The sequence below is a fragment of the Plasmodium berghei genome, assembly GCF_900002375.2.
Source record: "Plasmodium berghei ANKA genome assembly, chromosome: 14".
Classification (NCBI taxonomy): Eukaryota; Apicomplexa; class Aconoidasida; order Haemosporida; family Plasmodiidae; genus Plasmodium; species Plasmodium berghei.
In genome coordinates, this window is record NC_036172.2 from 1,536,760 (window position 1) to 1,558,408 (window position 21,649).

The following is a 21,649-nucleotide window of genomic DNA, read 5'->3' on the forward strand; positions in this document are numbered from 1 at the left end:
ATAAACTGATGCTAAAGTAAAAATGAATTAAAATGGAAAAAATTGAAGTGACAAATTTGCCCATATATTTTTATAATATAATTTTATTTATATATAAATATTATTCTCATTGCTAAAAAATAAGAATGTTGTTTTTTTTTTAAATAAATATAATTTCATTAAAAATAAATAATACATATATTTCAAGAGCACATTTGGAATATTCTCAATTCCCCATTAAACAAAATAAAAAAGTAAAAATTCAAAATAATTTTTTTTTTTTTATACAATTATTTCAAAATTGCTAAGCATAATTGTTATGCAACATCTGGAAATAACTTTTAAATAAAATCAATAAATATTTTGGATTGATAAATATGAATAATATATATTTTTTTCGATTATTCCTAATTTATGCAAATAACATTATATTAGAAATAAATAAACTCACCAATATTATACCAAAAAAAGAATAACAAAAAATATGACTTTAAAGTAAACGAGGAAAACAAATGGAAATATTAAAAAAAAGGCTAACTAAATGATAGCACGGGCACATTAGTTTTGAAATTTAATATATCGTTGTTTTTTTTTTTTTTAAACAGTTGAGATTTATTATATGTGCGTATAATAATAGGAAAATTAAGCCCTTAGCACAAAACCATTAATATATTTTTTTTTTTTTTATTACAGCAATTGCTTAAGATTTGTCCATTCAAATAATATTATATATTTAATTTTTATAATAATTTTCTACTTTTCTAAAAAAAATATAATTTTTTAATGATAACTATAAAAAATATCAAAAAAACGTTAATTTTTTTAACAATATATAAAAAAATAAGATTATATTCATAACATACACATATCCGCTATATATATATATTGCTTAGTATATATAGAGGTAACATATTGCTCCTATTTTAAATTATTATTTTTTTTTTATCCTCATTTTGCAAATCACACTTTATTAGTTTTTACTTTAATTTTTTAATTATCATTTCCTTTGTGGACCTTTCTAAAATTTGGAGAAGAAAAATAAAAGAAAAGAGTTAATATCCCCGAATTTAGAAAATCATGAAACAAAGTTTAAGCTATATTTTAAGATCATAGGTAAACTATCCACATGATATTATGCATGTAAGTATGTACTAAGTATTAGTATGTACATATGTATATATATATATATATACGTATTATCTGCATATACGCACATATGGATGATTGCACATTGCATAGATATATTTTTTGCTTAATTAAAAAAGAATAAAAATATGTTAATAATATATAATAATCCAGTTTATATATTTTATCCTTTTTTCAAGATATATACCCATAAAGCTATAATAAAAATTGTATTTTCATAAAAGCTGATACATATTGAGAGATACACATTTATCATTGTTAATCATATCTTTATCTCTCTTATTACTTTTCCTTAATCTTATACAATTTGTAAATTACATATCAGTACGCATAAATATATTATGCAAAGCAATAACCCTTTGGTAAAAAAAAAAAAAAAAAAAAAAATATATAATATTAAAATGAATATATCCTAATGATACATTCAAAACCTTATAAAAATAAAAACGTTCCAATTCGTTTGTTAATTTGTTTCGTTACACTGTTTTTTTTTTTTTTTTTTTTTGCCATATATTTCCAATTTTGTTCAGAAAAAACAAAGAACCTACGAAGACATTGACCTTAAAGGTATTGAAAAAAATAGAAACGAAGAAAACTCGATAAAGTTAGAAAAAATGGAAGAAAACCAAATTGATGCTAATTTGTATTCTCGACAGCTGGGTACATATGGTTTTGAACTGATGAATAAATTAATAAAAATGAATATATTGATTATAAATGTTAAAGGAGTTGGATTAGAATGTGCAAAAAATATAATTTTATCTGGACCTAAATCTGTTTGTATATATGATAATGATATATGTGAAATAAGTGACATTGGTGTAAATTTTTATATAAATGAAAATCATGTTGAAAATAAAATTTGTAGAAGTAATGCAGTTTTATCTAATTTACAAGAATTAAATAATTATGTGCATGTTTACAATTATACAGAAGATTTAAATAATTCAAAATTTATAGAACAATTTGATGTTGTTGTTTGTTGTGATACAAAAGATTCAGATATAATAAAATATAATAATTTAATAAGAAGTATAGAAACTAAAAATATTGCTTTTTTAAGTTGCAATGTCTATGGTTTATGTGGGTATATATTTAATGACTTTGGTAATAATTTTATATGTTATGATAAAGATGGAGAAAATATTAAATCTTGTAATATAAGTAAAATAAGTAAAGATGTTAATGGCATAGTGTCTTTTGATTTTGATAAAAGTTCACCATTTCAAAATGGCGATTTTGTAAAATTCACAAATGTCGAGGGAATGACTGAAATAAATGGAAAAATATACCAAATTAAAAATTTAAAAAAATATACATTTACAATTGGTGATACATCTAAATTTAGTGATTATATAAAAGGTGGCGAATGTACGCAAATAAAAACAAATTTAAAATTAAATTTTAAACCATATGAATATATTAAGAATAAACCATTATTTGGTTTATCTTCTGATAATTCAGAGCAATCAAATAATGTAAAAATCGTTGATGATAAAAAAGGTGGAAAAATAATATTTGAAAAAGAAATTTTTCCAACAAGTTTTATAATATCAGATTATTCAAAATTAAATTTAAGTAATTATTTACATTATGCTATTCAAGGGTTAAAATGGTATGAAATTGAATATAATTGTTTACCCGAAAATAATCAAAATGATGAATTTGAAAAAATATATAAAAAAGCATGTGATTTAAATAGTAAAGACAAAGAAAATAAACAACCATGGTCTGTAGAAGAATTAGATAAAAACGTAATCATAAATGTTGCAAAATATAGCAAAGCACATATATCACCAATTACTTCATTCTTTGGAGGTTTATTAGCTCAAGAAATTGTAAAATTTACAGGAAAATATATGCCAATACATCAATTATTATACATGGATTTTTTTGAATGTATTAATATGAATGATGAAGAAAATATAGATGATAAAAAAAAATTAAATTGCAAAAATGATAATATTATTTCGATATTTGGAAAAAAATTTCAAGATAAATTAAATAAATTAAATATTTTCTTAGTTGGATCAGGAGCATTAGGATGTGAATTTGCAAAATTAGTTTCATTACTTGACATGTGTACTATTGAAAGTAATGGTTCTTTAATTATTACAGATAATGATAATATAGAAGTTTCAAATCTAAATCGTCAATTTTTGTTTAGAAAAGAACATATTGAAAAATCTAAATCGCTAGTTGCATCTAATGCTATAAAAAATAAAAATAAAAACATAAATGTTATTTCTTATGTTACAAAAGTAGGACAAGAAAATGAGCATATATTTGATGAACAATTTTGGTCAAAACAAGATTTTATAATTAATGCACTAGACAATATAATAGCTAGGCAATATGTTGATAATAAATGTGTATGGTATTCTAAACCATTATTTGAATCAGGAACATTAGGAACAAAAGGTAATGTTCAAGTTATTATTCCCCATATGACACAATCATATAATGATAGCTATGATCCACCAGAAGATTCTATTCCTTTATGTACATTAAAACATTTTCCTTATGATATTGTTCATACTATTGAATATGCTCGGGATATATTTCAAGGGTTATTTTATAATGTCCCTTTAAGTATACAACAATTTTTAAATAATAAAAATGAATATATTAAAAATATACAAAATGAAGGAAATAATGCATCTTCATTAGAAAATTTAGAAAATGTTTTAAATACATTAAAAGAAATTATTAAGGAAAATAAGAATTTTAACTTTTGTATTAAAAAGGCAGTACATTTATTTCATTCAAATTTTATAAATCAAATTAGTCAATTGTTATATTCATTTCCTTTAGATTATAAATTGTCAACTGGTGAATTTTTTTGGGTTGGACAAAAAAAACCACCACAAGTTATAGATTTTGATATAAATAATATATATGTTCAAGAATATTTAGTTAGTACATCTAACTTATATGCACAAGTGTATAATATACCTACTTGTTATGATATTAAATATATTTTAGATGTAGCTAGCCAAATCAAAGTAGAACCATTTTCTCCAAAAAGTGTTAAAGTTAATATTGATGAAAAAAATCTAAACAATATCTCTATCTCATATGCACAGGATAATAAATTAATACAAGACTATTGTAATGAATTGTTGAATATACAAACAGATTCATTAAATGTTTTTCCTATTGAATTTGATAAAGATGAAGAATCAGGATTGCATGTTAATTTTATTTATGCATTTGCTAATTTAAGAGCTATGAATTATAAAATATCTACTTGTGATAAATTAAAAACAAAAATGGTAGCTGGAAAAATTATACCTGCATTATCTACTACTACGTCTATTATTACTGGTCTCGTTGGTATTGAAATATTAAAATATGTAAACTATTCTGATTCCATTCAAAAATATGTTAAACTAAGTGATCAAGAAAAGAAAAATGAAAAAGATATCCTCTCCTATTTCAAAAATGCATTTATTAATACCGCATTGCCACTATTCATCTTTTCGGAACCAATGCCACCTTTCAAAATCAAAGATAAGGAATATGACGAACTTATGAAGGGTCCTATAAAAGCCATACCCAATGGGTTTACAACATGGGATAAAATAGAAATCTCGATAAGTAAGAACAAATGATAAAATCATAAAACTTGAAAATTTGGATATTTGCTTTTCTTGAATTATCTTTCTTTTACGTAAACATTATGTAAATATTATGCAAACATTTATTCTCTCATTTTTTCAGAAAGTGGAACCATAAAAGATTTAATAGACCATATAAATGAAAAGTTTAACATAGATGTGAACTTGATATCTGTTGGAAATGCCTGTCTATATAACTGTTATTTACCAGTACACAATAAAGAAAGGTTGAATAAACCTATTCATGAAATATATGAACAAATAAGTAAACGATCACTTCCTAATGATAAGGATTATATTGTTATCGAAGCCAGTTGTAGTGATCAAGATCTTGTAGATGTGCTCATTCCATCAATAAAATTTATTTATAAATAATTTTTTAATTATGAACATTATTTTTCTTTACACTATTTCCCCATTCTTTATTTTAATTATGTAAAATATAAACAAATAGTAAAAACAAAATAAATAAAAGTTATATTATAAAAAAATAATATCTCCATGCATGTATGCATTCCTTTTCAAATTTTCTGAACGAAAATCTGTAACTGTATAAACTTGAAAAAAAATAGTTTCTTTTTAATTATAGCAAACTAAAATGAAATAAGCTTTATCGGTATAGTAATCCACATGTAGTTATTCATGTCATATTTAATTGACATAAAAAACGGCAGACAATATGGGGCACAATGTGTTCTTAATTAAAAAATGACGAAGTGCATGGTAAATGAAGAATGAAAGCTACAAAATTTGGATTATGACATATTCACAATTTTTTATAAAAAAGGTTAAAAAAAATCTTAAAAATAAATATAAACCAAATGATATCCTTCTAATTTTCAAAAAAAAAAAAAACAATAATAAAACTGTAAAGCGTGCAAACAGACACGCTCACACCACCTCTCTCGAAATATATCCATCTACCAAAAAATTATTCTTTACTTTTTGTGCATTTTGATACATTCTCATAAACTTAAGTAATTTATTTGTCGAATACATGTTTAAAATTAATTAACTTAAAATTCTTATTATTTTGTAAAGAATTATATATTCCTAATAATATTTTTATATTCCCAAAACCGGAGTTTTGAATCATTATATCTAATATATTATCTATTGTATTATTTACTATTTCATTACAATAAATTTCAGAATCAGTTTTAGGAGGTGATGATACTTCATTTGTTGTATTATCATCACTATTTTTTTTATTTTTTTTCTTACTTAATAGACTTGACTTAATAACAAATGCTGTGTTATTAATTGAAGCGGAATGATTATGATCTACATTAAGGTTTTCAACATTTTCTGATTTTCTTTCTAATATGGGATCGTTATTTATTGGATTATTAGACCCATTTAAACTTGAATTGTTTATATCATTAAATTTTGTAAAATGAAAAATATTTGTATTTCTAGATATAATATCATCATATTGAACATTTTTTGGCATATTTATATTTTTTTTTAAATCATAAAAATTATGATATATAGTTTTATTTTTTTCTATATAATCAAGAATAAAACTTTTCAAATTGGTGATATAATTTATTACACATGTTTTCCTTTCATGTCCAATTTTTAATTTTTTTTTAATTTCAATTTTTAATTTTTTTTTAATTTCAATTTTTTTTTTTTCCCGATCTTTGGAATTTATTTCCTCATTTTTATTCTCACGATTCATATCATTTGAATTCGGTGTAAAATTGTTAAAAATATGGAAACCTTTGTTTTCAAATAATTGAACTATTTGATCATTTGCGAAATTTATTTTACTAAAAACTAAACGATAGGTTTCTCTTAAAATTTTTTTAGAATTAACTACATCAGGATTATGCTTTTTTATTATAGAAAAAAATCGATTCCATAATATATCATTTTCACAAGGATGTTTTTTTATTAGAGGTTCTATACAAAATATCTTTTTATATTCTTTCGATATATTTTTATGAAATCTTTTTCCACCTCTCGATGTAAATTTTGATTTCATAATATATTTATATAATAGTTCATCTTCGTTTTTGTAATTAGCTACTTTAAATATCTTTATTAAAACATTTGGAACATTTTGGGGGTATAATGCTATATAAAGATATATAAGTTTAGCTTTCAGTTTGTCTGGAATATTGTTAAAGATATTTTTGTCAATCAAATTATATTTCTCATCATATACTTTGGATATATACTCAATTTTTAGAAAATCGTAAATATATCTTTTTCGGACTTCTATAGGAATACATAATTTGATACTTCTCAAATATTTAATTAAAAATAATTGCAATATTTTTAACCCCAAAACACTATATATTTTAAATTTATTATGTTTTATAACATCTTCAGTTATGTTTAATGTATGTTCAGTACTACAAAATGGAGTATTTTCATTATCATATGTGTATAAATTTGTATATAACTTATTTAATTTCACACAAACATATTTAAATATTAAATTAGGCGAAACCTCTAAAAAATTTCCTGTCCTTATCATTATATCATTACATTCTTCTTTAAAGTCATAATTTATATGTTTTATTAAATCATAACTTTTTGTAATTATACCACTTTCATTTTGTATATCAACACTATTTTCACTAGTACATATTCCCTTTATCTCCATATATTTGTCGTTTATTTGTTTTTCTACATATGTCAAAAATTTAATTGGAATGATTCTATTCTTATTTATCTTTATATTTTCCCGTTTATAATCAGATAACAAATTACACCTTTTTTTTATCCACAAATTATTTATTTTATTTCTAGTATCATTTTCATTAATTTGGAATATATTGTTTAAAAAGAAAAATTGTGATCTTTCTTTTTTTGTATTATACATTGTAAAATAATTGGTTTTATCTCTTATTATTCTTGTATTCAAATTTGCGCATTCGAACAAATTATTTTGCTTCAAACCAATCGGTGAGCATTTATTGTTGTAATTATTTTTTATTATACATTTGTTGATTTCAATTGTTAAGGAAAGAATAAGAAAAATTGCACATATATATATTCCATTTTTTTTTTTCGCTCTTTTCCTATTATTAAAAATCATTTTTTTAAATTTTATAATAGCATAAAATAGGAAAAGAAAAAATATTAATCAGCCATGGAAAATATAGTTTCTATGGCTGCTGCATTTCTATATAATATAGTTATATTTTTAACATATATGATGCTTAATATGTTCAATCATTTTTATGGTATTCTATATTTCAATGGTACCTATAATATTATGAAATATACTTGTCAGTAACTACTATGATACTTTATGAGCTTTACAGACATATTTCTGACATTTATTATGACTATATCACATTTTATTCATACTTTTAAAATATTTATAGATATACCTTTTATAGGGGAATCCTCAAAACGATCAGCACGCCCCTTAATGGTTAACTCCTACAGGGGTATTCTCGAAGCGTCAGTACGTCCCCCAATGGTTATCCTCGAGACGTTCAGCACGCCCCTTATCCCTTCTAGATATCCCTTTATAGGGGGATCTATCCTTTTTTTGTAGAGGGTGTAACTCCCAAACGTTCAGCACGCCCTCTACTCCGATGTGCCACGGTGATCAGCAGATGCCTCTTTTTATGGCATGCCTCTCATATCCATCCACATATACCTTATATGGCAATCTCACAACCTCAGGGAGAGTATCAAGGGTATGATCTTTACTATTTAGTAATATCAGGGATGTTATGAAGCAATGTATGCCATACCCTTGATTTACTCATCAAATTGCGAGGCGCCTGAGGTTATCACTATAGAAATAGTACCTAGTTGTTAAGCTATCACTAATTATACTACCTCCTAGTGAATATTCATGTATTGTGCACATATATGTATGTATAGGAATGACTCTTTGCAATATATAAATTTTTAGTACCTCGCATGCCAACTTATTCTACAATTTATATATATGATTGATTCGTGATGATTTCCTTGTCCTTATTCACCTAATCATAGTAATATATATATATAATATATTCAATTCATTCGCATCATTATTTTAACTTATATATATGCGTATGAATAAATATAGATAGCATACACATTGGAAGTAATTCTTTATTACTACACAAGAAAATATATATGACAAAAAATTAATTAAAAATAATAATATAATGAAATAAATAATGAAATAAATAATGAAATAAATAATAAAATAAATAATAAAATAAAATATATATTATTTATATAATTAAAAATAAAAAATATATTATTTATATAATTAAAAATGTAAAATATATTTGTATTATAAAATGTTAAACAAAAAAATTATAAATATAATGAACAACGAAATTAAAGCTTTATAGTGGTCAAACTAGCTAAATACGAACATTTTATTTTGGAAAAGGCCCTATATAAGGGAATATTACAAAAAAAAAAAAAAAAAAAATATATATATATATAATTTAGTATATAGCTAGCTTTTTTTGTTCCAAATCGTATATGTTGTTCATGTATTTCCAAAAATGTACATGTAATAAATCTAAAATGTTATGATAGCTTTAGTATTCCCATATGTTACTACTTATTATTGGTATTTCTCATTACTATCACTTTCTGTATTCTCCTTTTGGTATATTTAAAAAAAAATTATTTTCTACAAGCTTAATTATGTTATCGCTTGGGGCTTTATAATATAGATGGGGCCATTTATTATTGAAAGTAACATATTTATTACTTTATGATGGTGTAATAAAAATATTATACAACCAAATTTAATGTATATGCTTTATCATTTTTTAAGGGGGTAACATATTTATCACTTTGTGATGGTGTAATATAAATATTATATAACCAAATTTAATGTATGTGCTTTATCAATTTTTAAACTAAAATTTGTTCTTTTTATATGCATATAATGTTTGTAAAATTATTTATTATGTAACACTAAGATTTAAAAAAATAAATGAAAAACAAGCATACAAATTTAAACTTAATGCATGAAAAAAACAAAAAAATGTAGAAATTAATAAAAAAACAAATGACAAAAAATGCAATTCACATTTTTTTTTCTCATGCATGAATAAGGTGTATATTAAATGAATAAGCATGCTTATAATTTTTTCATATATATAAATATTAAAAATATATATAAACAAATTATTTGGTGTAATACTTAAAAAAAATTACAATATATTTATTGGTATTTTCTCTTCTTTTCGTATACTATAATTTAATGTATTCCTTATTATACTATTATTTTAAAAATCAAATTTTAGTTGATTGCTAAATTTTTCCAACTCTTTCAATTTATCATCTTCAGCTGACATGGAATATAACGTTTTTCTTCGCCCAGTCCAACTTAATAAAGTTAAATCTCGGCCTTTTGAATCATTGATTAATAATATTTTGTTCCATTCTAATTTTGATTTATTTAAGAAAGCTTTATTTCTCACTAAAACATACACACCTTTCCAATCGTTTTTAGAACTTAACATGTGATCAAATTGCTCAAACAATGTAAATGTTTTTTTGTTAATTCCTAATTCCTATAAACAATAAAAACAAAATAGCCATTATATATATGCGCATGTAATAAAAATACTTTTATTTTTGAAAAAATGCGTAACTAAATACGGATATGTCATTACGAGCAAAGCATTAATAACATGTTATAGATCTTAACGAAATATAAATTTGCACAAAAAATAAAGCAATGTTACTCTAAACCCATATATATATTCTTTGCGATTTTAATATAAATACCTTGGAAAAGCTAAAATGAGGAATTTTCGTTATAATTATGGCGTTTTTTATAAAAGGAGCTACATTGAAAAAATGTGCCTTATGAAAAGAAATGTCGAAAGGGAACTCCAAATTATATTCTTTATCTTCTTCGGTTGATAAAGATATAGTGTCTACACCAGGTGCTGATATTTTTAAATCATCTGTTTGCGCTTTTCTATTGTGGAATAGTTCTATATTTTTTTGTTCCTTCTCATTTTTTTTACAATATATTTGTTCCTTGATATTATCCATTCTTAGCAACATCTTATCCATGTCCTTTCCTATGTTAACATCGAAATCTTCTTCAAAAAATTTTTCATCTAGATATTCTGATTCTTCGCATTCTTCTCCCAAATCATCTTTTAAAACATTTTTTAGAAAAGAATTTCTTTTTATATTACTTGAATGGACTGCATTGTTTTCCCCTTTTATGTCAGGACTATCCTTTTTATTTTTTACCTTATTAAGTATGTCTTTATAATATAATTTATATCTAACCAAGTTTTTTTTGCATTGCGAAATCATAATACTTCTACTATCAGTGCCTATCAATTGCACATTATTGTTAAATTTACTATTCAAATTATTCATAACAAAATTGTATATGTTTGAAAACTCATTATGATTAAATATTTTTAAATTCATAAATGGTAGAATCTCATTTTCGTTATACAAAGGAATATTTAACAAATAATATACCAATTCAAATATTATATTTCCATTTGAACAAAATGGGTCCCATATTATATTAACATTTTTTATATTTTTTAAACATTTATGAATAATTAACGAGTATATACAACTAGCAGTATCATAACAATCATCACTTAAAAAAAAATTATTATTGTAGTAATTCATTCGTTTTATCTCCATATCATTTAAATAGCTAATGATATGATTATTATTTGCATTACCTTTTATATTTTCACATTTCTCAATTTTATTTTCAATATTGTTTATTACACTATTACATGATAATTTCTCTATACTATTTTGGTTTTTTCTCATATAATTTACATTTTCTGTACTTGTATTATTATAGTTAAAAATTGATTTTTTAGGTTGGTCATTTGTGATGTATTCCTTTTCCTTTGATACTGAAAATGAGGTTACGTTATGATTAGCCTCAATGGATTTATTTTGAAAATATTGTGAATTAAATTGGTCACTAAAAAAAGAATATTTATAAAAGTTTAATTGTTCTCCTTTTTCAATATTCTCATGATCAATTATTATTTTTTTTTTTTCTTCTGATATAGACCAAAAAGGAACATTATCATTTACAATATTTTTCATTTTTTCATCTTTTATTTTATAATTATTGTTAAAAAGTGAAAAGAAATTAAAATTTTGATATTTTTCAAAATTTTGGACATGATCTAATTCCTTTATATATCCATACTCATAAAATCGAGGGGACAATTTACCAGAAAATTTTAAATCAACATTGCATATATTATTTTCAATGTGAATAGCTAATAAATTCCACACATTCTCTAATTTGCTTTTGTTTTCCCCAATTGAGTTACTTTCACTGTTATTTTCATGGCTATTATCTAGACTGTTTATATATTTATATATAACATCTCGAATGGAAGAAATATCGAATAGTTTCGATTTGATAGATGTTATTTTTAATGGTACATTTTTTAAATAGTTCGGTTTTATAAACTTATACCATTCTATATTTTTAAGAGTAGTTTCTAAGCATGTTAAGGATGCGCATGGTGTATTCTTAGCTATGTTAAGCCATATACTTTCAATATATTTACATTTTAAAGTTAATAAATAAATGAAAGACATTGAGCATTTTAATTGGGTCCCACCATTAACTTTTGTTATTTTTATTAAATGTTTTACCTTTTTCTCATTTGGATATTTTTCTTTTCTTTCTTTTTCATAATTTATTAAATCACGAATATACACATATTTTATGTCATTTTTTAAAACAGTTTCTCCTCCTTTTCGTATTGATATAAAAAAATTAAATATACTAAAGCTTCTTTTTTTAATCGTAATAAATGCAAACTTTAAAGGCATCATTTTGTTACTCTTTTCTTACATTGTATATACTTTTCCCCTCCTTTACTTTTGCTTTATTTATTTTCATTTATTAAATTCTCTTTTATTTATTAGTTTTTTAAAACTCATTTTTATCTCTAAAACTTTATTTAGTTATTTCAAAATGCATATTATTTATATATAATTTCCCATTTTTTTTTTTTTTTTGATCGTTGTTTTACCTAACTATATGCCATATATTGTATGATTAAAAATAAATCGAATAAAGTAAATGACATAAAAGATGGATACCAATAAAATGTATAAATATTTATATGAAGTTTAATTAAATATATGTAGTTGAATGGATAAAAAAATACATGAAAACTGATGAAATCGTAGAATGTAATGAGAAGGTATAGGAGAAAATAGGAACCACAAAAACCGAATAAAATCTAAATGCTCACCATGATATAAATAACTATAGTTACGCCATTCTAATTATTTTTCTGTTTTTCAAATTTTGTATAAATTGTTTCAAAATAATATTTTTATTAATTCATATTCTATACATTTTTGGATTATATCAACAAAATATATGTCATTGGTTAATTTTATATATGGGCTAAATGAGTAAATAGATGAATAATACAATTTTCCTATATACACACATATATATTAAGGGGAAATTGCTTAAAAAGGGTGGAAATTTTATTTATTATATTTATTACAATTTTTATTTTTTGGGGAGATGATATATTATGTGTCTCTTCACATTTAAATAATATGAAAAATACTAACAAAAATTATAATACCATTAACATGTATAATTATTTATAATTTTGCTCTAATGCTTCATTCTTTTTATATTTTACATTCCTAAACTGAAAAAGAAAAGTGTAGTAACTTTGATCAAAGGTAGTTGTTTTTCAAATTGTATAATCAAGGAATACATAGTTGTATCGTATGGGCATATAAATGCGTATACTAAGAATGTGGAAAAAATATATAATTTTTTTTTTTTACAAAATAATTGAAATGGCATATAAAGTAAAATTTTGATGATAGATAACTATTTAAATATTTTAAAAAGGGAAAATAAAAATTTCATTATCCCAAGCATATATGTTCATATGTGTTTTATTATTATGGTTTATATATATTTCCTATAATTTAGGAATGCATATATTTCTACATGCAATTTTAAAGAAAATAGAAGGGGACATTTAGAAAATAATAAATTATATGAACCTCATAAAAATGTAATATCCTCATTAACTATTATAACTTTGCATATAATGTAACGTCAACATTAAAACAAAAATAATAGTAAAAGAAAAAATTTGTATTGTATTATATTCCCATTATAGGGAATACATTATTAAATATAATTAATTTGTCTTTTGCATGCATTAAAATAAAGCAAGCATATATATACAACATGTCTGAGTCTAGAAACTACCATGGGCCTTAAAGCAACTATAAAAGTGTATTTTTTATTAAACTATTTTATATTTTTAAATATATTTTGTTTTAAATATATTTTGTTTTAAATATATTTTGTTTTAAATATATTTTGTTTTAAATATATTTTATTTTAAATATATGTTGTTTTATTTTTATAACTTTTTATGTTTTCACATTTTATACGATTTTCTTAAAGTTGAATTAAAATTTTATTCACATATTAACCCTATTTTGCTTATTTATTAATACACTTTATATATCTACCAAAATGACAACTTTTTCGAAAGCATCATTTTTCATACTATTTTGCGTTTGCACTCTTTTGGTCCCCATTAACGAAGGATCAATACACTCGTCTTTTTTTTTTTGAATCCGAAAAGTAGATTATATGGAAAAGTATTTATTAAGAGGAGATATACGTCTTTATTAAAATATAAAGAATCTGTTACATGTTTAAATGACTTATTATATAATAACAGAATTAAATTAATAGCCATAGATATCGATGGAACGTTAGCAGATGATAAAGGAAACATAAGTGACGCAAATTTAAGTGCAATTAGTTTAGCAACTAAATTAGGGATTAAAGTTATATTAGCTACTGGTAGACTACAACCATATGCTATGAAAATGTTTACACAAAAACAAATTCAAAATTTTAATCTAGAAAAAATGGATGGAATATATTCTCATGGGGCATATGCACATTTAAAGGGATATAAAACTGTACTAAGGAAATTTTCTTTTTTCGATTTAGAGTTAATATTATATGCTTTATCTTCTCATAATATTTTAGAAAATGCTGTTTTTTTAACAGTAGATTCAGCATATGTTATAAATAGAAATGATGAAATACAACATGAAGACGCTTATATAGATTCTGATAATGAATTAAAAATAAAATCGTCAATCAGTTATGCAAAAATAAATAATAAGGATTATAGACCAATAATATTAAATAATATTAAAGATATATTTAATATTGGTGATATTATATCGATAGAAGTATATAATCAGTTATATACAAATCAAGAAAGTTATGATGATATATTAAATACCTTACATACTGAATTAGATAATTATTATAAGATATATATTCCATCAAGTAATAATAAATTAGTATTATCCCCATTAAATACTTCAAAAATATATGGACTTAATTACATTTCAAAACTCTATAATGTGCATGTAAATGAAATATTATCAATAGGAAATGACACAAATGATATCGAATTGTTAGCATCAACGGGATATTCAGTTGCTGTTAAAAATTCGGCATATGGGACTCTTAGAGCTGCTCGTTGTGTGTGTACACATACAAATAATCAGAATGCAATAGCTAATATAATATACAAAGCTATTAAAGGAAAGCGAATATAAATATATATATATATATTTATTTACACCAATAAATATAAATTTTCTATCATTATAGGGATTAATAAAAATGGGTATCAGTTCCTATATAAAATAGACAATATGAATAACTAAAATTTACAAATAAAAACAGGAATAAAAAAAAAAAAAATTTGGGAATATGAAAGCATTTCCTATATTTGTCTAAGAACTAAAAATATGTATATCCTTCATTTTTAAGGATCATATTATGTAATATATATGTAAATTAATTATTTTACATTATATATTAACCCATTTTTTTCATATTTTATTTATACTATATCTTAGTGCATACACCAAAGACATAAATCAATATTATTATTTTGTCATCAAAATATATACTATTCGTTTTTGTTTCTTTATTCATAATTTTTTTTTAATTTATTATCATTAATGTATAAAAATTGTTAAAAAAATATATAATATATTTTATCAATATATATCCAAATATGCGTATATAGAGGAATATATTAGATATATAGTGTATCAATTATGTAGTTTATTCTATATTAAAATTTTCACAAAAACACAAAAAAAAAAACTTATACCTTTGCGTTATTATAAAAAAAATAACTAAAACCAAACAAAATATAATTTTATATACAAATAAATACATACACACACAAAGAAGAATAAATAAATCATTTCTATTTTTTCTTTGTAACTTAATCTATATGTGATTGCATTTGTATAAAATAATAAAAATGAGGAAAGAATAAATTAAAATTATATAAAAAGTTTAACATATAATCATCGTAATTAGCAATCGTTATTCATTACAATTTGCTAAACCTTTATCTATGTTGATAATCTTAAATAGGAAATTAAGTTTGCATTATTTGTTTTATTATTATTATTATTATTAATAACTATATTTTTACCATTTTATTCAATTTGTGTATTAGAATTGCAATGATAAAAAAAACCGAAAGAGGATGAATAAATAAAAGAAAACATAACTTGAGCTTACTAGCAAGCTTATAAGTTATAAAAAATTAAGTAAATTTAATAAATAATATCACACATATAAAAACTAGAAAACATTAGTTAAGAAATATATATAAGTGATAAAGTAAAGCGCGATCTTAATCTTAATGTACTAGTATATTCCGAACTTATTATACGAAAATGCTTCATATAAAGCATACCTTATATTTGAAAATAATTTATTACAAAACTTTTTATAATGATATTTTATAGCGATATTTTAAGTAATTTTTTATAGTGACCTTTTATGGTTTTGTAAAAACTACTTTTATATACCTTTCGGTTTATTATACAATTTTTTCCAGTATTCGAAACATAACACATTTTTATATTTTCTTTAATGCTCAGTATATTATAAAGGGGGGAAAATATTAAAACATAAAAAATATTTTTTTTTCACAAGGATATTTATTTCTTGTTTTTCTTTTTCGCTCTTTTAATTTAGTATATTTTATATACACTATAAATTATACTCGTTTTTTATTATATTATGTGCACAAAATAGTTTTTTAATTTATATCTTTCTATATTAATACTTAATATATATTATATGTGCGATAAAAATAGAAAGGATATTCGATATTAAAAACTATAAATGTGTGCTTAATATTTTTCATAAGAATTTTACCTATTAATTTAATTTTTTTTTTCAACTATATTAATATTTTTTCTATTTAATTTTGCTTATTTTTTCCTGTGCATTGCTTGGACATTAAAAAAAAAATAATAATAAATAAAATTGCTATATATGCATATAAATAATGTTTTTTTTCCTTAACCTTTTTGTGTATTTTCATGGTATTTATTAATATTATAATAAATATATATTTATGATAGTAAACTTATAAGAACCCTGCAAATTTTTTTTATTGTTTATATAGGAATTTTAAATTAAAATATATTTATAATTTTTTTTCACGATATTGTACATTTTTTACTATTATAATTTCTACATAATTTATTTAAACTAAAAAAAATATAGTATTTTTTTAGTACACATTATTTCATCGTATATAAATAATATAAACATTTATTTGGTATTTTATCTTTATAGTTATTTATCATCAGGATTAAGGCCTATTTTTTGTATTATAAAAATTTATTATTTCTCCAAAATGAGTAAAAGTGTAGAAGAAACATTAAAAGGAGCAGATATTAAACTACTCCTAATTGATTTCGATGGTACATTATTTGTAGATAAGGATATAAAAGTACCCAAAGAAAATATAGAAGCAATAAAAGAAGCTATTGAAAAAGGATATATGGTAAGTATATGCACAGGAAGATCTAAGGTTGGTATTTTAAGTGCATTTGGTGAAGAAAATTTAAAAACAATGAATTTTTATGGCATGCCTGGTGTATATATTAACGGAACTATAGTATATGATCAAATAGGATATACTTTACTTGATGAAACAATCCAAACTGATGTTTATGCAGAATTAATAAATTACCTTGTTGAAAAAAATTTAGTTAATCAAACAATTTTTCACAGAGGAGAATCTAATTATGTAACTGAAGATAATAAATATGCAGATTTTTTACAAAAAAATTATAGTGAAAATAGAAGTATTATTATTAGACATAATGAGTTGTTAAAATACAAAACCATGAACAAACTTATGATAGTATTAGACCCATCTGAATCAAAACAAGTAATAGATAATTTAAAGAAAAAATTTTCAAAAAAATTGACAATATTTACAACATATAATGGGCATGCAGAAGTAACCAAGTTGGGCCATGATAAATTTACAGGCATTAATTATTTATTAAAACATTATAATATTTCAAATGATCAAGTTTTAGTAGTAGGGGATGCAGAAAATGATATAGCCATGTTATCAAATTTTAAGTATTCCTTTGTTGTAGCAAATGCAACTGATTCAGCAAAATACCATGCAAAATGCATTCTTCCATTAACTCATAAAGAAGGTGCTGTTGCTTATTTACTAAAAAAAGTATTTGAACTAAAAAAATAAAAAATTTATTATAAATTTATCAGAAACTTATTTTTTCATTAAAAGTGTATAAATATAAATTTTTTTTTTTTAATATTTTACACCGAATAAATTATGTTATTTATGGAATGTGTTGTGTTTTATATAAAAACATGAAAAGTTGTCTTCGTAAAAAAGTATATAAAAAATATCCGTGTATATACTTTCATACGTATTAAATTTAAAAAACAAAAAAAAAAACTAAAAAATTTATAAAATAAAATATAAAAAAATGCTCTGTATGCGAATAATTTTCTTATGCATCTTCCACTAATCGAACCCACTTCTCGCAATTCTTTGGGTAGTGCGGTATGAAAATCGGAATGAAAATAAAAATGGAAATTAATATAAAAATAAAAATAAGCAATGAGTAATGAATGAAATGAACAGCGAAAGGAGTGACTAGTGCACATCCAGGTTAACGCAAGTTTAAGAAATCCATGCATATACGTGGGGGAACAAATAGCAGAATCCTTCTCACAAAATAAGGCGAATAACGATTTAATGAAATGAAGTGTTTACCTGTAAATTTGGAAAAGGATATTTCACGGGGTCCTTGTCGGAGTCACTAGAAGGAAAGAAAAAAGAAAAATATCATGAAAAATGTTATGAACACTAAAATGAGATAGTGATCATTTTAAAATTAAAGGGAACGTACATTATCCATTTGTTTAATGAAAAAAGGACATTGTTTAATATGATATATTTTTTTGGAGGATCTAAATCATTTTCTATAGCTTGAAAAATAACTGAAATTGGATAATCTGTTAAATTGTAATTTCTTAAAAATTTGATAATTTTTAAATATTTTTTAGCCGATAAAAATAAATGAACAACCATTTCGTATTCTTTTAATCTTAAAGACATATCTAAGCAAAACTGATATGCCCATACATATTTTGTAAACTGCCAATAATGGAATAATCTTTTAGTTACTTCAATAGAATCAGATATAACATAAAATTGAAGTAATTGCCTCAAGAAATTATCTTGTTTAAAAAAAATACAAACATCAAATATAAAAGTTTGTAAAATCCTATTAGGTATAATATTTAAATATAACAAGGATTTCATATATTCTAATATGTATATTAAAAATAGTGAAGTATTTTGTAATTCGGAATAATTTAAGGTTTCATGATAAATACTTTCCTTTTTGTTATTTTGTATACTAACATAATTATCTGAATTAATTATATTATCATTTGAATTTTGGATATTCACAAAATTTGAGATTTGTTTCAATTCTTCATTAATAGTATCTCCTCTTTTTATTTGTTCCAAATTCATATTTTTATCGTCACTTTTTTTACTTTGGGTTTTTATTTTGGCACTTTTGTTAAACAAACCCTCTTTGTTTTTTTTTTTGTCCATTTTCATTTCAAGAAAATTTATTGAAAGGTTAAATAATGTTTCTTTTTTATTTAAATTATATTTTTTTACGATAAAAGGATGAAAAACTTCTGTAACTATATCTTTCTCAGTAATTAACGTTTTACCATCCAAATTTTTTAAAACTTCACCTAATAGTTGAATAATTTTATTTTTTTGTTTTTTTATTGTTGTAGAACATTTACCTTTCTTTGCACATTGTTCAATTAACTTCCTATAATTAATATTTATTATATTTACAATAGTTAAAAAATCTTCTATTTTTATATAATTTTCTAGTGCTAAAAAAAACATTTCTGTTATTCTTTTTTTGCAATGTGGCCTTCTTAACAAAACATCAACAGATGTGCTCTACGATGAAAAATAAATTAAAATCAAATTATACATGATAAAAGAAAAGTTATAAAGCACATAATTGTTGAAATAAACATCACCATTGATAGGGTACACAAAAAATAGATCAACTGTATAATAAAAATATATATTTTTTTTTTTTTTTGTATAATTCACATATTACCAAGTTTGAAAAATGCTGACAAATCTGTAACATTAGTATATCATAGTCAATATTTATGCTGTATATATTTCCATAATGCGCATCAATGATTATATTGGGAGATTTAAAAAAAATATAATTGCAATTGATATTCCTTTTAAATGATTTTGGAGATGTTAAATAGGAAATGTTAACAGTATTATTATTCAGAGAAGTAATTGAATTTTTTTTTTTATATTTAATATCAAATATATAGATTTGTTCATTTATATAATTAAAAACGCCAAATAAATTATTTATACAAAAAGTATCGACCATTCCACTTGCAAATAAATCAAGGACATAGTCAAAATAAACAGTTGATGATAAACATCGAAATGATATTCTTCCATTTTTAAAATCTTTATGTATACAATATGTCTCATTATATAGTATAATTATTTCAATATCATTTTTATTAATATGATCATTTTTTGTTATATTTAATTCGATTTTTGGAAGTTTTATTGCATTGTTATTATTTAATAAGTAAGGTAGTACGACATTATTTTTAGTTGATGATAATAAAGCTATATAAGATGTATTTTCATTATGCCAAGAACATTTTGACTTAACATAATGTTTCTTTAATGGATTAACAATTAAATTATCAAAAGATATATTGAATATTTCTATAGAATTATTAGTTACAATTACAAAATCTGAACTACTTATATTTTCATTTAATTCTTTTAATGTATTATCAATTAACCAAAATGCACTTAATATTTCACATTCATCTAATTTATTTATTTCTACACTTAAATATATATTATGATTATTTAAAATATCTGATATTTCTATTATATTTGGGTTAATACTATAATAAAGAAAAAAACTTTTGTTAGCTGAAAAACAAATATGTTCACACAAATTCTTATCAAATTTTACATACACACCTTTATAATTTTCTTCAGTTTTTTTAATATCAGTTACTAAAAGGGCCTTAGTTAAGACATTTTGATGTATTATAAAATCATTTATTTTGTCATAAAAAATACGATCATTCTTTGAAACCTACAAAAGGTGAAGCAAAGTGTAGAAATGAATAATCATATAAGCATGTTTCATTTATTTGGGGTTTAAAATACATGCACATAATTATTTATGCATATTTAATATGTGTGATAAAAAAATATCTATTATACTTTTAGCATACCTCCCATTGATATACAGGTTCAGATATATATGCTGGCGAATAAGTGGAAATAGATTTATTCCTTCGAAATTCTCTATCTTCTTTGTTTTGATTATTTAGTAAATTCATTTCATCTGTTTTTTTTTCTTTTGATAGATTCCCCCCTTCTTGTATATCTGTTTTATTAACTATAGCAGTATGCTCATTTTTTATCACATTATCGATATTCATAATTTAAGTAATATTA

The 21,649-nt window shown here is 22.4% G+C and overlaps 6 protein-coding genes across 6 annotated transcripts; 3 read left to right on the top strand and 3 right to left on the bottom strand.

Moving 5' to 3' along the window:
- Positions 1 to 1,466: 1,466 nt before the first annotated feature.
- PBANKA_1440700 (ubiquitin-activating enzyme E1, putative) lies at positions 1,467 to 5,120 on the top strand (the record flags this gene model as incomplete). Its single annotated transcript, XM_034567767.1, has 3 exons — positions 1,467 to 1,487; positions 1,656 to 4,725; positions 4,849 to 5,120. The coding sequence occupies 3 exons, from the start codon at positions 1,467 to 1,469 to the stop codon at positions 5,118 to 5,120; spliced, it is 3,363 nt and encodes a 1,120-aa protein (XP_034424231.1).
- A 607-nt stretch (positions 5,121 to 5,727) lies between these two features.
- On the bottom strand, positions 5,728 to 7,797 carry PBANKA_1440800 (conserved Plasmodium protein, unknown function; the record flags this gene model as incomplete). Its single annotated transcript, XM_034567768.1, has 1 exon — positions 5,728 to 7,797. One exon carries the CDS (start codon positions 7,795 to 7,797, stop codon positions 5,728 to 5,730), a length of 2,070 nt encoding a protein of 689 aa, XP_034424232.1.
- A 2,161-nt stretch (positions 7,798 to 9,958) lies between these two features.
- Positions 9,959 to 12,527, bottom strand: PBANKA_1440900 (conserved protein, unknown function; the record flags this gene model as incomplete). The annotated part of the gene is made up of 2 exons (XM_034567769.1): positions 9,959 to 10,246; positions 10,464 to 12,527. 2 exons carry the CDS (start codon positions 12,525 to 12,527, stop codon positions 9,959 to 9,961), a joined length of 2,352 nt encoding a protein of 783 aa, XP_034424233.1.
- Positions 12,528 to 14,576: 2,049 nt separating this feature from the next.
- Positions 14,577 to 15,332, top strand: PBANKA_1441000 (haloacid dehalogenase-like hydrolase, putative; the record flags this gene model as incomplete). The annotated part of the gene is made up of 1 exon (XM_034567770.1): positions 14,577 to 15,332. One exon carries the CDS (start codon positions 14,577 to 14,579, stop codon positions 15,330 to 15,332), a length of 756 nt encoding a protein of 251 aa, XP_034424234.1.
- Positions 15,333 to 17,452: 2,120 nt separating this feature from the next.
- PBANKA_1441100 (haloacid dehalogenase-like hydrolase, putative) lies at positions 17,453 to 18,319 on the top strand (the record flags this gene model as incomplete). Its single annotated transcript, XM_034567771.1, has 1 exon — positions 17,453 to 18,319. The coding sequence occupies one exon, from the start codon at positions 17,453 to 17,455 to the stop codon at positions 18,317 to 18,319; it is 867 nt and encodes a 288-aa protein (XP_034424235.1).
- A 274-nt stretch (positions 18,320 to 18,593) lies between these two features.
- Positions 18,594 to 21,633, bottom strand: PBANKA_1441200 (conserved Plasmodium protein, unknown function; the record flags this gene model as incomplete). The annotated part of the gene is made up of 5 exons (XM_034567772.1): positions 18,594 to 18,632; positions 18,860 to 18,905; positions 18,996 to 20,080; positions 20,247 to 21,281; positions 21,424 to 21,633. The coding sequence occupies 5 exons, from the start codon at positions 21,631 to 21,633 to the stop codon at positions 18,594 to 18,596; spliced, it is 2,415 nt and encodes an 804-aa protein (XP_034424236.1).
- Between the last annotated feature and the right edge of the window lie 16 nt (positions 21,634 to 21,649).